General features: G+C 49.0%; 1 protein-coding gene across 4 annotated transcripts in view; it reads right to left on the bottom strand.

Annotated features, from left to right (window-relative positions):
* Positions 1-14,432, bottom strand: part of SLITRK3 (SLIT and NTRK like family member 3) — a 45,440-nt gene extending 31,008 nt beyond the window's left edge. Inside the window, exons 1-2 of one of the 4 annotated variants that reach the window (XR_003706923.2) lie at positions 13,533-14,432; positions 5,546-8,786 (exon numbers count right to left, since the gene is read on the bottom strand). Coding sequence is in view for 3 of the 4 variants with exons in the window: in XM_028731467.2 (XP_028587300.2) it covers positions 5,854-8,766 (2,913 nt within the window). In the remaining variant the exon portion in view is untranslated. Of the gene's footprint in view, positions 1-5,388; positions 8,787-10,698; positions 12,594-13,532 lie in introns of those variants that run through there. The other 3 variants (XM_028731465.2, XM_028731466.2, XM_028731467.2) reach the window with 3 other exon arrangements.
* Positions 14,433-14,737: the final 305 nt, after the last annotated feature.

Raw genomic sequence — 14,737 nt, 5'->3', positions numbered from 1 at the left:
GAGAAAACAAGCTTGCTCTGTCTTCTACGTGACAGCCCTTTAGAGATTTGAAGATGGCTATCATATCTCCTCCCAGTCTCGTCTTTTCCAGGCTAATAGTCCTAAGCAAGACGGGATTTACTTAGGTCCTCTGCTTTTTATCCCTGTGATGTCTGTGCTCATCTCTTCTGCGCCTATGCTGAAGTGATGCAGGAGTTCCAGGGTTGCTAGGCAACCAACATTTCTCCACCGCCCCCATCTGTTCACCAGACTACACCTCATCCTCCTCACTTGCTTACACATCACACATCCCAGAGAGGGTCAGGATTCAAAACATTGTTTGGAGAAACTGAGCTCTACAATGTGGTTTAGCACAAGCCCTGACCAAACATCGCATCCATTTGTTTCAGAAGCACTCTAAAAAAATTATACTAATTAGAAGTGTTGAAGCATTTTCTCAGGGGGGAAAGGAAGAAAGCATCTCTCCTGTAGATGTAGATAATCTCATTTTATCCCATTCCTTCCAATATTCTAATAATGATGCTGAAAGTGATAAATCATCTACACTAATTACCCATCACTCAGATTAATGAATGAAAATAGCCACTGATACAATGACCCACTTCTGAGAAACCCGAAACAACAGATTTGTTCATTAGCAACTCAATCCCAAAAGCATTATGAACCAATAAAATCCGACTATTATACGGAGAAATGTTATAGCTATATATTCGTACCCCTTATGCACAGCGGGTATTAGTGTAATTTTTAACACACGAGAGAAATTGCCTGCACAAGGGAACAAAAAATATAACTCAATTTTAGCCAAAAAAGTATCTCTTTTAATACAAAATTTCATTCTCATAAATTTATTTCCACTGAATAAATAAGATCGCTTCACCATTTTCAGGTGAAAATTGCACCCTATATTGGAGTTGAGATGCGAGTATAAATAAAATATAAACATTATTTATAACCATTTATTCCCGCTATACTTTGATGTGTGCAATACTGTATTTAAAATGTGTTCAGCACCTTGTCATGGTAAGATCTGCAGTTTAACCTGCTCTGTACAATACTGAATGGTGTTCATGCGTGTGTTGTTATCAATAGCTGCATAATGACTGCCTTTCAGAGGATCTGGATCTGCTTTTCCTGGTTTGTAATTTTGTTCAACGCATGCAAGCTTATCTGTACCAACAACTTATTTTGAGAGAGATAGAGAAAAAAGTGCTTAATGCGATAGCAAGAAAATCTATATTGTAAAGACAGCTGTGTTATAACTCAATAAGGTGGGAAAGATTGAAAGATGGGTCGGATCCAACAACCCTCAACAAATGGGATTCCCATTCCCCCCTTTCTTCTGCAGCCCCCCTGTCTGTCTCAGAGGACCCCCCAACCTTCCACAGTAGATTTTGGGGGTGCATGAGGGCTCCAGAGGGAGAGGAACGGGAAGTAAATTGAGCAAAAGAGACACCACAATTGGATATCATAGACTTTTTTTGAAGAGCTTCCAATATCAAAGATTTGGGGTGCAATCCTAACCCCACTTACCTGGGTGTGAGCCCCACTGAATTAATTGGCATTAGTATCTGGGTAGACCTAGTTAGTATTGAAGTCTTAAGGACCAAGAATAACTTCAGGAACCCTGATAGGTTCATTCCCAACGGGTCACACACCCAATGAACCTATAGGCGGGCTTTTTGCATCTCCTTGACCTATGACTTCAAGACACATAGAGAACCTCTGCTTCTAGGTGGCCATAATGCTCATATTCCATCTGTGCCCCAATAGAAACATATTCTGAGTTTCCTGCTAGCCAGCCTCCCTGGATTCAGCTCTCTTCCTCCATGTGGGCCTTTGGGATGCTGATTCCCTGCTATCGGGGAAAAGGATCACAGCCATGTTTTCAGATACAGTACGCAGAAATTTAACGTGATCAATCTAACCCCGTTGGCAGCGTAAGGATGCTTTCTGTAGTGTGGAGGTTTTCACAATCACCCCACAGCTGAAAGGTCCCTAAATCCAGGTGTTTTTTAAATCCTTTTAGGGAAGGGGTCATAAGTATCAGAGCCCATCCTGTGCACACAGAAAGCTCCAAGGCTCAACCCCCTTGCATGTCTTCCATGCATGGCTTTCAGGCAGCCTGCAGAATCGCTGTGGGTCAGAAGATAAAATATGCCGCGAGATGCGACCTGACAGCTTCCTCTTCCCCCATCTAGGCCCATCCCCTGCGCCGAGGAATTCTTAGAAGCTAAACACCCAACGTGGCAGCCTCCCTATCTTGTAGCAGACTTAATGTAAGGGTTAATCCAGCCCTGGTCACAGCCATAACCCACCAAGCACACTGTTGTTGTTGTTGTTTTGCAGAGAAGGTGTCAGCCTTTTTGCACAAGCTTCTCTTGGGGCAGCAAGATTATATGCAGCAGGCACAAAACCTCCAACCGCACATTTGCTACCTGTAGGCCTTTTAATCAATACATAATATAAAAAGCCCAAAGGCAAGAGAGCCTAAACTGTGCACATGGGCCTTTCTCAATCCATACTCTGGCATACTGAAGCCTAAATTCTGCCACAATCCCCCGAGTGATGCTGGGTTCTTTGGCTATCGACTAAAAAATAAAAGGCCCAGTAGAGTTAAACCATTTTACATTCTAAAGCTCTCATTTTTAAAAACTGATTTGTACATGGTTGTTCGTTGGGCAGCTCTACCGCATGTACATAATATTATATATACCAGTTTTCTTTTTTAAAACAGTATTTTCAAAAGAGCAGACTTTTCCTTAAAAGAAAATGAGCACGTATATGACATTGTAGCATGGGTAAAAAAAGTCTGACCCTGGCCTAAATTGCTACGATTTATGCTTAACAAGATTTGTTAGAAACACCAATGAGCATTGGAAGCAGCTTTTAAGTGTTTTTCTCATTTGCAGCAGAAACATTTCATTTTCCCTGGATAACTTTTTTTTTTAGTAAGACAAATAAAATATATATTTTGCAATATTTCATTTCTAAATACATTTCCCTCTTTTTCTGCATCAGTGTGCAATGTGTGTGTGCATGTGTGTGTGCGTGCGCACCAGGGTGTGTGTCTGTGTTTGCGTGTATAAAAATCTTCAAAATAGAGGATTTCCCCGTTTCACATCCGTACACACCAAAGGAGCTAATATCCACACTTTCCCTTTAATTATATCTCTATCTCGATGTAAGGCATTAGTGACGTCTGCTGAATTACATTCAATGCGATGATTTTTCTATTAAGGGCAGATTCAAGAGTCCAAGTGGAAAGCACCGTTGATGGGCTGTGCACAATTCAAAAGTAACCTTGGGTCTCTGTGAGGCAATTGCTGGAGCTCTGTCGCCATCTACTGGCCATACTGGAAGGTGTGAGGTTTTTTGTTTTGTTTTTCCGCCACCAAACAAAGCTTTTTCCTTCGGCTTTATTCATGTGTCAACCCAGTTCTACAAGAAACAAGATACCAGCTAGATACCTTGGAAAGAAACGAAATAAACAAAGCATCTTTTCCACTTTATCCCCCTCCCCCCCACCTCTCTCTCTTCCCCTCTTTGGTTTTACTCTAACCTAAAGGGCTTAAAGAATAACATGCTCCACACAAATCAATTTGGCAATGTCATAGCGACTGAAAAGTTAAAAGAAGAAATATCTTAAATAAGAAAATTCCACACACAGCACTACATTGTCTCACATCTCCAGCTACAGTTTCAGTGAAAACGAGTGTGAGATCAGAGAGGCAGAGACTTGAACTCATGCTATTAGGCCTAATTTTCTCGATTGTTTTAGTTTTTATCAAAAAAGGGGGGAGAAATGCAAACATGCCCAACAACTGCTGTTGCCCAAAATGCAGCAATATATGCTTGCCATCCTGCACACACACACACACACACACACACACACACACACACTCCTCTATAAATGCATTTCCTTCCATGTACTTTTAAATATTTTATCCAATCTCAACTGCAAATTGTATCTCATATTATCATTTCTTTTTTTCATATCCTTGCAGCGGAACATAATAATCCTAGCAATTAAAAGGAATTAAAATAAATCTATTGCATATTTTCATCTAGGAGGGGTGGGCGGAAACTCACCAAGAGAGATGGATAACAAATTGAAATGGAGGGAGGGGAAAGAGAGAAACAGAGAGAGAGAGAGAGGAAGAGACTGGAAATCTGAATTCTAAAGTCCAGAACCATCTTTTTTATATATAGAAAAATTGCACCGAGAGTTATTTTTTGTTGTCCTATACCTTGCTAACATCACAGTGGATTGTTGTTAATAAAATAACATGTGGCCTTAAAAGGGGGGGGGAGGGAAGCATTGGTGTGAAAAGGGTATAGTTGAAGTTTTAAGATTCAAGCTTTTTCTTTTAACTTCTAATATATATCTATATACCTATATCTATATATATTTTTTCAAAACGTTTTATTAGGAAAGCTATACCAGACGCATCACTGTACAATGATTAAACATTACCTTTACAATTTATATTCACTTGAAAGTACAGAATAAATATATGCACAATTGTATTTGTGTGTGTTTGTGTGTTGTCTGCATTTGTGAGCGGGGGGGGGGGGAGAACATTAGCACCTCTACTCAGAAGGAAGCCACACTGATTTCCATGGGACTTACTCCCAGGTGAGGGGGCACAGGACTGCAACCTAAAAGGGCTTCTTTTACAGAGACACCGGTGGCAGCTTACCAAGCAAATGTCCCCTTTCCAATGCATTTGTGACGTCCGGTTCTCTTTTTAATTAGAGGTGCAGCTGTCCTCCAGAAAGGAACACAATCAAATGGCAATGACCTTTCCTTTCCTGTAGGGCAGCCACAGAAGGGAGCAAATAGACAGCTCCTTTGCTGGAGAAGCAAGCCAGTGACCTCCCCTCTGGAATAGACTGTGGTACCCCATCCCTGCGGTGGGGGGAGAGATGCAGAAATAGAACAGGGTGCAAGAAAATTGGGATGGCTAGGAGGCTGATTGCAGGGGGTTTAGGATACAGAGTGGAACATAATAAGCGTTTGGACCTGTGTTTGTATGTGTGAGAGAGAGAGAGAGAGAAAGAGAGAGAGAGAGAGAGGAGGAGGAGGAGGAGGAGAAGCCAAGAGAGTGAGAACATTTGGGGAAGAAAATGACCCCCCTCCCCGCCACTGCCTGCAGTTCCCAGACATGCAGAAAACTGCAATTTTTTGTTGCTGTTCTTGTGGTTCTCTTCCCCACCCCAGACACCCACCACCCCTTCAAAGTAATGTACAGGTTCTGTGCCATGATGAGGGAAAGAATAGCCAAAGCACAACCGATGTTGTCTTTTTAAAAAAAATCCACCTCCCTCCCCAGAGCATTAAAAAAAAAAAGATAGAACAGAAAGGTTTCTGTTTTGTTTTGTTTGTTTGTTTTTTAAAAAACTACAACAGAAAAAAACAAAAGCCTGCAAGAGAGAGAGAGGAGATAGAGAGAGTAGCGTAACACACATAGAATTTACTGTCATCAGGACCGAGGCAAATAACCCCCCCCCCATGATACTAATTATAATAATATTCGTATACCTTAGACAACATGGCACAGTCAAAGTCTCCATTTTTTTTCCAGTATAAAAAAATAATGATTGATTAACATCTGCTGGCAAAAGTCTGCAAAAGGCACTTTATCGATTCATGATCATCTGAGAAGGGCCTTTCCTCCAAACCATCATCTGGCAGGGGGAAAGCACAGAGCAGTATCCTCTAGTATCAGCATGCGGTGGTTTGGGGGCAGGAAGGGCGGGGAGCCAAGGAGTGGGGACTCAGGGGGCCGTGGGGCTGTGGGGCGGGTCTGGGATTTGGCTGTAAAAGCTAGACTTTTGTTTTGTTTTGTTTCAAAACCTATAAGTGGTCTTCTCCAGGACTTCGAGGTAATCCGGCTTGGTTTGGAGTTTGGCCCTTAACTCGAGGTATTCACTTTGGGGGGGTTGGTGGTGGTCTGGGAAGCCCTTACCAGCCGAGAAGAGGAGGGTCTCTTTCAGCCTGGCGTCCTGCTGCAGGTCTGGATATTGCATGCCAGGGGGGTGCACGTGTAGTTCCTTTAATTTGGGCACCGTGCCATAGAGGCAGTCCACAAAGCCCACCGTGCACGGTGGCGCCAAAGGCGGCCTGTCCCTGCTGTCTAGAATGGCACCACTAGGGGGGAAGAGCACCACCCCACCGTTCTTTTCGTGGTGGAAGACAGGCGGCACCAGCGCTAGCTCCCCCAGGAGAGGCAGCCCCCCTCCAATCCCCCCGCCGGGCGGGTGCGGGTGATGGTTGGTGGTCACTATGGTGTTGAGCTGCGAGCTGGACACGGCCAAGCTCCACTCCTTCTCCTTCTCCAGCAAGGTCCTGTAGCAGCTGCTGCTCCCACCGTCCTTTGTGGGGTCGGCAAACTGTTCCCCTGCACAGCCAACTCCTCCTCCACCACCACCACCACTGCCAGCACCACCACCACCTCCCAAAAGCATGTCCCCAGGTTGCCCCGGCTCCCCCGCCACCACTTCGTCCTCCTCGCGGGGCTTGTAGATGGGGTTGTTGCACATCTGGGTCACTGGATGCGGGATGTAGTCGTAGACGTGCCCCACCGGGGGTGCCTTTTCCGGGGAGGCGCTGAGTCCCCCGCCGCCTCCGCCGCCTCCCTCCTCGAAGAGGTGGTGGCACTGCATCTGGATTCCCGTCAAGTCGAGGGTCTCCTGCCGCTGCTTGTTCCGGAAGGGTAGCTTCTTGTGACGCCTGCGCAGGACGAAAGCGAAAAGGCCCGCAGCAATGAAGACCGCCGAGAAGAACAGTACAAGGAGGCTGAGGATGAGCACGGAGAGGGGCACCGGGCCTCCCCCAGCCGGGGGGAGCTCATAGGGCGACGGGCTGGTGGGGCTAGGGTGGCCCCACGCTGGAGGGGCTGGCGAGGCAGCAGCAGCATGCAACATCTCTGGGCAGAGTACCTCCAGCTCCACAGAGCGGATGTCTCTGTGGGTAAGGTTGTCTGGGCTGGCGCAAAGGACATCCCCCACCATGATGACGGAGCTGATGGCCTCGATCCACTGCTTGAGAGGCACCAGGTCACACGTGCAATCCCAGGGGTTGAGCTTCAGGTCAATCTGCACAATGGCGTTGAGGTGCTCCAGAACGCCAGCCACGGGCAAGTACAGGAATTTGTTGTTCCTCAGGTTGAGCCTGGTCAGAGAGGTGCCTGCAAAGGCATCTGTAGGCAGGTTCCTCAGGAGGTTGTCGTTGAGGAAGAGAAGCTTCAGGTTGGGCATGAGACTGAAGGCAGCGGGCTGGATCTCCCTGATCTGGTTGTACTCAAAATAGAGATAGTGCAGGCTCTGCAGACCCCTGAACATGCCTGGGGTCAGCTTCTCAATGTCATTGCCGTTCAGGTACAGGCTCTTCAGGTTGGGCAGGTTGACAAAGGCCCCGTCCTGAACGTAGGAGATCCGGTTGTTCCCCAAATGCAGGAGATCCAGGGAAGAAAAATTCCAGAAATCGGAACGGTAAATTTTCTGTATCAAATTACCGCTCAGGACCAGCTTCTTGGCGTTGACGGGCCTGGGCAGGAGCTCGGAAATATTGTGGAACCCTCTTTCCTTGCAGTTGACTGTCAGGCCCAAGTCATTGATGTGCAAACTGCATGAGCAGCCAGTAGGGCAGATGATGGGGATGGGTGGCCTCGTCTGGTAACCAGCTATTGGGGGCTGGTTGGGCGCAGGATATAGGCCTCGAGGTGTCGGGGGTGGCTTGTGTGCCCTGGGCTGTTTGGTGGGCCTGGGCTGCTTAATGGAAGTTTTGTATTCGACAGAGGAAGCAGTGAAATGGAAAGAGGACAGCATGGAAGAAGGCTTAGTAGGCCACGCGTTCTCCTTGCTCGAGGGCAGCTGAGGGGCACCGATGCTGACCAGCTCCGAGTCAGACAGCATTGGGCAGAGTTTATTCCTCTTAATTTCCCTCAGGTCCTTCCCGTGGAAGTGGAAAGGGGTCTCACAGGTTATGTCTCCCACAAGGGCAGTGTAAGGGATGCGCTCCAGCCAGCTCTTCAGCTGGACAATATCACAGGTACAGTTCCAGGGGTTCTCCTCCAGCTGGATCTCCATCAGGCTCCTGCCAATGTGATCCAGCATCCCTCGGTAGGAGAGCACTTTCAACCTGTTTCCACGCAAGTCCAAGTGAGTTAAGGACACCGACTTAAACAAATTGGTGGGGAGGATGGGGATAAGGTTGTCGTTCAAGATCAGGACCCGGAGCTTGCTCAGGTTTCGAAATGCCCCGCTCTCGATCCGCTTAATGACATTGTAATCTGCCTGCAGATATTCCAGACTCTCCAAGCCCAGGAAAGTGTCGTTTCTGAAGATGTCCAATTTGTTCTCATGCAGGTACAACCTCTTCAGGATTCTGAGGCCATTAAAGGCTCCCGTCTGAATGTCTTGTAGTGCGTTGTTCCCCAGGTTGATCGAAACGGCGTTGTTCAGGTGGAGAAAACTGTTAGTATATAATCTCCTCATGGAGTTCCTCTGCAGGTAAAGTTTGAAAGGTCTCGACCAGGACTCCGTTATCTGGCTAATATTTATAAATCCCTTGTTGTCGCAGTGTATGTGAAAAAGGCTTTCTTTGACTTCACAGTAACAAGGATCGAAGCAAGACTCCTCAATCTCCTCCGAGTCCTCTATCAAGGGGATGGGGGTAGTCCACGCTACAGCAATTGTGCTTAGAAGAATAATCCACAACATCCTTCTCCTACGGGGAGGGTCGGCTGTCGGAGACTTCATGGTTGCGACAGATTACAAAACTGAAACAGAAATGAAAACACAAATGGATTACGGTCGATCAGCATTTTATCGGGCTATTTTTATATTGAACCATGCATCTAGAGCATCTAACGGGGTTTCGTGAGGTTACTTGGAAGTTTATTACAAAAAAGAAAAGAAAACTCTAGCATTGCTCTTTAGAACCTCTCCTGGTTTTGACTTAAGTGATACTGAAACATCTCATCATGCAACAGCCTTCTTGTTTCCCCATCCTGCTCACCCCTCTCCCAGGCTACTTAGTGAATGACATCCTCATGAAAAACAGCAAATGAACCTATAGGGCCTATGTTGTGAAACATTTCCCCCGCCAACACAAAGACAAGGAGTGTTTAGGAGGAAGCATATGGGAGATCATCTCAGTCTTACCTCGACACCTGCATCAATCACAAGAGTAAGGAGAGATGAGGTGCAGGAAGAGATTTTTATCTGGCACACACACACACACACACACACACACAACCATGCAGTCTATACATTGCATCCTCATGAACACACAAACGCTTAACTTGGAAGTTGTTGTGTTTTTTATTATTCAGGCAATGCCCATCTAATGCTATGATACAGCCATTATTTAAGGAAATGGGGACAGACAAGTTCCCAGAGCCCCAGTCCCTGTAGGAATATCCGTAACTGGGATTTTATCAGTATACAAGGGTTAGTAGCAACGGTTGCTTCAATACCGGGGGTTGGGAGAGAGAGAGAGAGAGAGAGAGAGAGAGAGAGAGAGAGAGAGAGAGAGATCCTTCTCTCCCAAGCACACAAAATGGATTAACGCAACTGGTATAGTATCAGATAAATGCACACTCCATATTAGTCATTTCAGCTGATTAAATCATTTAGAGATGATTAATCTTCGGGAGGCACATGCCTCTGCCATCCACATACCCAAGGGGGAAAGCGGCAGTTGCAGGGCTACGGATGGAAAGAGATGGTGGAATGAAAGGGGGCAATAGGGATGGGTGAGGGGAGACTCTGGACGTGGGTGTTTTCTGCCTGTAGAACCATCCAGGAATGATCCAGCAGGACAAAAGAGGAGAAGGGGGAGGAAAAGTAAGAGGGGAAAAAAATACCTTTACACTAAGCCCAGGAGAAATAACCCTTGCTTTACAGCAAAAGCTCACAAAAGATTCCTCTTGGAGGGGACAACTGGACCCCGTGACCTACAGCCTCCTCTGCTTGGGGCGGCAAAGGGAGGGCATTCTCTTTTTCTCCTTGACTCCTTTTGCCCAGATCATTCCAACACAGAAGAATAAATCACTGTTAAAGACTATGACTCCTGACAAGGATGGCTTCACAGCCCCTACTTGCTGCTGCTGCTGCTGCTGCCCATTTCAAACGGGTTTGCCAGAGTCCTGGTATTTATTTCTGTTCTCTTCATAGCAAAGGAGCTTTACAGATATGGATTATCGTGCACTCTCCACTCCACCCCCACACCCCAACACACCCATGCAGGCGAAGGGAATTCCTCCCTCCCCGTTATGAAAAAAGAAAGCCCTTAATAGCAAAAGGACCTAGTTAGGGAAAGAAATGGGAGGCGCAGGTGGGGGCAGGGTGGAATGAGAGCATTTCATTACAGAAAAATGAAATAAATCGAAGCAGAGAATCTATTTGCAAATGAAGGGAACTGGGGGACCCGGTGGAAGGAAAATTACCAGGCACGATCTGAATGAGGAAAGAGGAAGGGGAGAGGTCTGATTTTTTGCTCTTTGTCTCAGTAGAAAGATGGATAGATAAATAGAGATGGACGGACAGAGAGATAAGCTACTTAAGTTCTTTTCCTCTTCTGCATTAAAAAAGGGGGTAGAAAGAGATGCTCTATCCCAGCAGAAAAGCGGGGAGGGGGAAGGGAGGGAGAAAGAGAGATCGAGAGATCCAGAAAGAGCTTGTACTTACCGGTCCGAAGGAGATAAATTTTTTTAGCACATTTGGAGAGAGCCGGGAAAGGAGAGAGGGTAGGGAAAAAATAGCCAAACCCACTTGGAAAAATAGATATCTACGTACGGAATTTTCAACGGCTTTTAAAAATAAAATAAAATAAGGATTCCTGGTTTCTCTCTTTCTCTCTGTTCTGGTTCTATACTCCTGCTGAGGGCTGAAGCAAAAGGAAAGGGGGGGGGGGGAAGCAAGCAAAGATGAGACGTGCTAGGAATGCAATGAGGTTCCTTAGGATGCAGAGATGCTGCTTGGCACAGTCAATGGAGGAGGGAGGCAAAGGGGGCTGCTGCAGCCTCCTAGATCTGCCGCTGCCGCCGCCGCCGCTGCCTTCTCTGGGTACCACCAGCTCATCTTTGAGAAACGAGGCAGGGAAGGTCTATGGCAGGAGGTTCAGGCTGGGGCTTCTCATCCTTTCGCTCCTTCTTCCACTCCTTCCCTTTTGTGAGTGTGTGTGTGAGAGAGAGCGCATTGTTGCCCCTGAATCAGGCTTCCCCCACCACCACGTCATGAATTTGAGCTTGAAGAAAAGGGGAACAAATGTAGGAGGACGCACTTGGCACCAGGTGGGGGGGGGGCACGTCTGGGAAGCCCTGACTGTACTGGGCTTGCTTTCTACCCCCACCCCCCATTCCCCGCCAGGAGGAGGAGGAGGAGGAAGAGTTATTTGGGGGATCAGGAGCGGGGGAACCCGAGATGATGGAGAAGGAAGCAGCAGCCAGAAGCAGAGGAACAATCCCGGTGGTGGCTGGGTGGTGGTCTCCTACGTCCGCCCCCCTCTGGAAGGGGGGAAAAGCCTGGGATGGAAAAAAAGGATCATAATAGGGGAATGTCCCCTGGGCCACCAAGTGTGCATATTCCAGCAAATCCTTGAGAGCTGCAGCCATTAAGGGGAGAGGAGATACCCGCCCCTCTCCACATAGCCAAGAACTCTCTCCGCTTGCTTCCAAAGTAGTAGGCTCAGTTGAGCTCGCTCGCTCGCGCGTTCTCTCGCTCTCTCTCTCCCGCCCTCGCCTGCAGTTCTCCATCAAACCTAAACCTGTCCCAGCAGAGGTAAAGGAAAGGGCAGCGCCGGGGGAACTTGGAGGAGAGACCTTCCCCTCTCTTCCTTCATGCTTTCCTCGTCCTCCCCACTCCTCTTCCTACTCCCCACCCCCCTGCAGCTGAAAAGGCTTCAGTCCACCCCACAACATCCAACAGGCTCTTATTTCTTCCCAGATATTTCCCCCCTCCTTCCTCCTTTTCCAAAGCTCCTAGCCAAGTGTTGAAGCCACTTGGGTGACAATGGACCATTTTGCATCTTTTCCTTCCAGAGGGAAGGGGGGGGCGGCGGCGGCGGAGGATTTAACCGCTCCGTTGCTGCCTCCCTCTCCTTATTTTACCTGCCTCGCCTCCTTTCCATCCTTTCCATTTCTCTCTCTCCCTCTCCCCTAATTGTGTTGGCTTGGACTTGCTATCTGACCCCAGAGAAGGAGAACCTATGCCTCGATTTCTGCCTAGATCCAAGGGAGGGGAGCCCCCCCCCCCCCCGCCGCCGCCGCCAATCTCCAAAGGTAAATTGAACAGCTCTCTCTTTCCGTAGAAAACAAGAAGGCAACCAAAAGGAGCATATCTGGAGCTGGAGGGAACATAGAGAACAAAGATGCCTGGTTACTAGAGTGCAGGAAAGATTCCCTAACACAATAAGCTCCCATGCTTAGTCAGCTTCGCCTAGATTAAGTTGGCAACCATTTGCCCAAGTTCCCTTGAAGGTGGTGCGTTGTTTGGGCCCATCATCCTATTGCTTTCATAGACCCACTCTCTCCCACACGCCCCTCGCTTGTCAGAAGCCAGGTACTTTGGAACGGAATACCCCCAGATTTATTTTTAATAATGCCTCTTGCAAATCTATTTCGCTTAGGGCAGGGAGAGGCAGGGCAGGATGCCTCCCCGCCCGGAAGAGCTGGGTTTGGGTGGCCGCCTCCTGATCTCCCCCTTGAGGAAAGGAGGGGAGGTGGGGCTGGCAGGTGGCAGCTAGAGACATCCCTCCGAGACAGAAGAGGCTCCGCTTGCGCCTGGGAGGAATTCTGATGCTTCTGTCCCCACCGCCCTTGCAGCCCATCATCTCTTTGGGGATTCTGCTACAAAGAGTGGAGAGCTGGCAAGCTGGGAATCCGATGGGACAGCAAGCACACCCACCCACCCCTTTCCGTGCCTCTTTGCCCCGACGCGGGTTCTCTTAGGACCCAACAAGGGAGCAGCCAAATCTCTGCTCCCCACCGCCACCTTCAAATCGCTCTCCTCGCCAGCGCTGCTCCTTTTCAGAACCAAGTCCTGTTGCAACGTAGAAGTGGCGATCGCTGTCGATTACAAAGCTGCATAGCTGCTATTATCATTACAAAGCACGAGAATCCTGCGTTTTAAAACGTGTGTGTGGTGGGGGGAATAAGGATCCGTGAAATGTTTATGGAGTTGTTGGCGGGCGGGGGCGGAGATGAAAGGAAGACACTAAAATAATAACAGAAAAGAGGCCGGTGACAATGTATACATTGGAAGAACATTGGCTTGGTTATTATTTTAAGGGTCTTCCTTCCAGATCCTTCGGGGGGGGGGGGTGCGTCTTGCAAATACAAGCGAGAAACAATGGCAACAAAAACATCGCATCTCTCTCTCTCTCTCTCTCTCTCTCTCTCTCTCTCTCTCTCACACACACACACACACACACACACACAGTGGCCAAACCCCGCAATCGCGCCTCATCCCTCCGCCAGATCAAGAAGCGAAGGCGCAAAAAACCCAGGAAGGACAGCGAATACCTAAGGAGATCCGAGCGCCGGGCTGGCTGCGAGGCGGAGCTCCCCGGGTCTCCCCGGGCGGCGTGGCTTTGCGGGCCGACGGAGGAGGAACTCTTGCCGGGCTTCTTCCTCTCCTTTCCGGAGCGGCTGCGGCTCGCTGACCCCCATGGCGGGCCGCGGAGCGTGCCCCGGGTCCATGTCAGCCTCGCCGACCCGCCGCCTGCATTTCAGCGGCGAGGCGCGCACCCAGGCGCGCGCGCGCCCTCGAGCGCGCACGGAGACACCCTCACGCGCCCCTCCCCAGCCCAACGCGGCTGTCTGCTTCGCCGGTGTAATCCTTTTTCGTCGAGGCGGTTTTCTCTCCCCCACTCAAGTTTTGCCCAGGAGGAGAGAAGCGTCGGGGATCGACGGCGAGGAGAGAGCCAGGAAAAGCGAAGGCGCATCAGAGGAAAGAGCGCCCGGTGCGCGGCGCCCAAGCTGGGCATGGCGCCTCCGAGGCGAAAGCGCACCGCCTTGCTTCAGTAGGGCGCTGCTGCTGCCGCCGCCGCCGCTGCCTTAAGCTTCCCAGAGCAATCGCGTGGTTCACTCCGAGACGCGGGAAAGGAGGGTTGGGCGAGCCGGATCCCGGGTACCGGATCTCTGGATCACGCATCTGGGCGCCTGGCTTCCTCCACCTCTCTCATCTGTCGGCGAGGAGGGGAAACTCTGCCCGGAGCCTCCTGGAGTCCTCTGGAGGTGGGACATCAGCCTTCAGCTTCTTGCTTTGCTCGCTTGTATCCTTCTCTTCTGGTCTGATGTATCGAGAGAGAGAGAGAGAGAGAGAGAGAGAGAGAGATGGTACTAGTGGGTGGATCTCTTGTGCGAGGCGCACAGGATAGAGCAGGTCAGCTCCTCGTCCCAGCCTCAGGCAGAAAACAACATGGCTTTAAGGAGGAAGGGGAGAGGGAGAGAGCGCATCTCTTTTAAACAGCTCGATTTGGGGCGGGGTGGGGAAACCAAAGGAAGCCCGCAGTTTTTGGAGATCTGCTGCAGTTCAGTTGTATGGGGAAGTCAGAGTTCCTCAGGAACAAGAGTTGGGGAGATGGGCTGTTTTTCAGGTAAACAGCTTCAGGTCTATGGAGGTCTGGGAATGGGAGGACGGAGAGGGCTTCCAGGAATGGGAGGGTGAAGCTCAGAGGCGTCCAAAAGGAGTCACCTGCAGCACACCACAAGTGCCACTTGATGAT

This window comes from Podarcis muralis, chromosome 6 (assembly GCF_964188315.1).
Source record: "Podarcis muralis chromosome 6, rPodMur119.hap1.1, whole genome shotgun sequence".
NCBI lineage: Eukaryota > Metazoa > Chordata > Lepidosauria > Squamata > Lacertidae > Podarcis > Podarcis muralis.
Note: the sequence above shows the minus strand (reverse complement) of the source record. Positions and strands in the feature narration are given on the sequence as shown.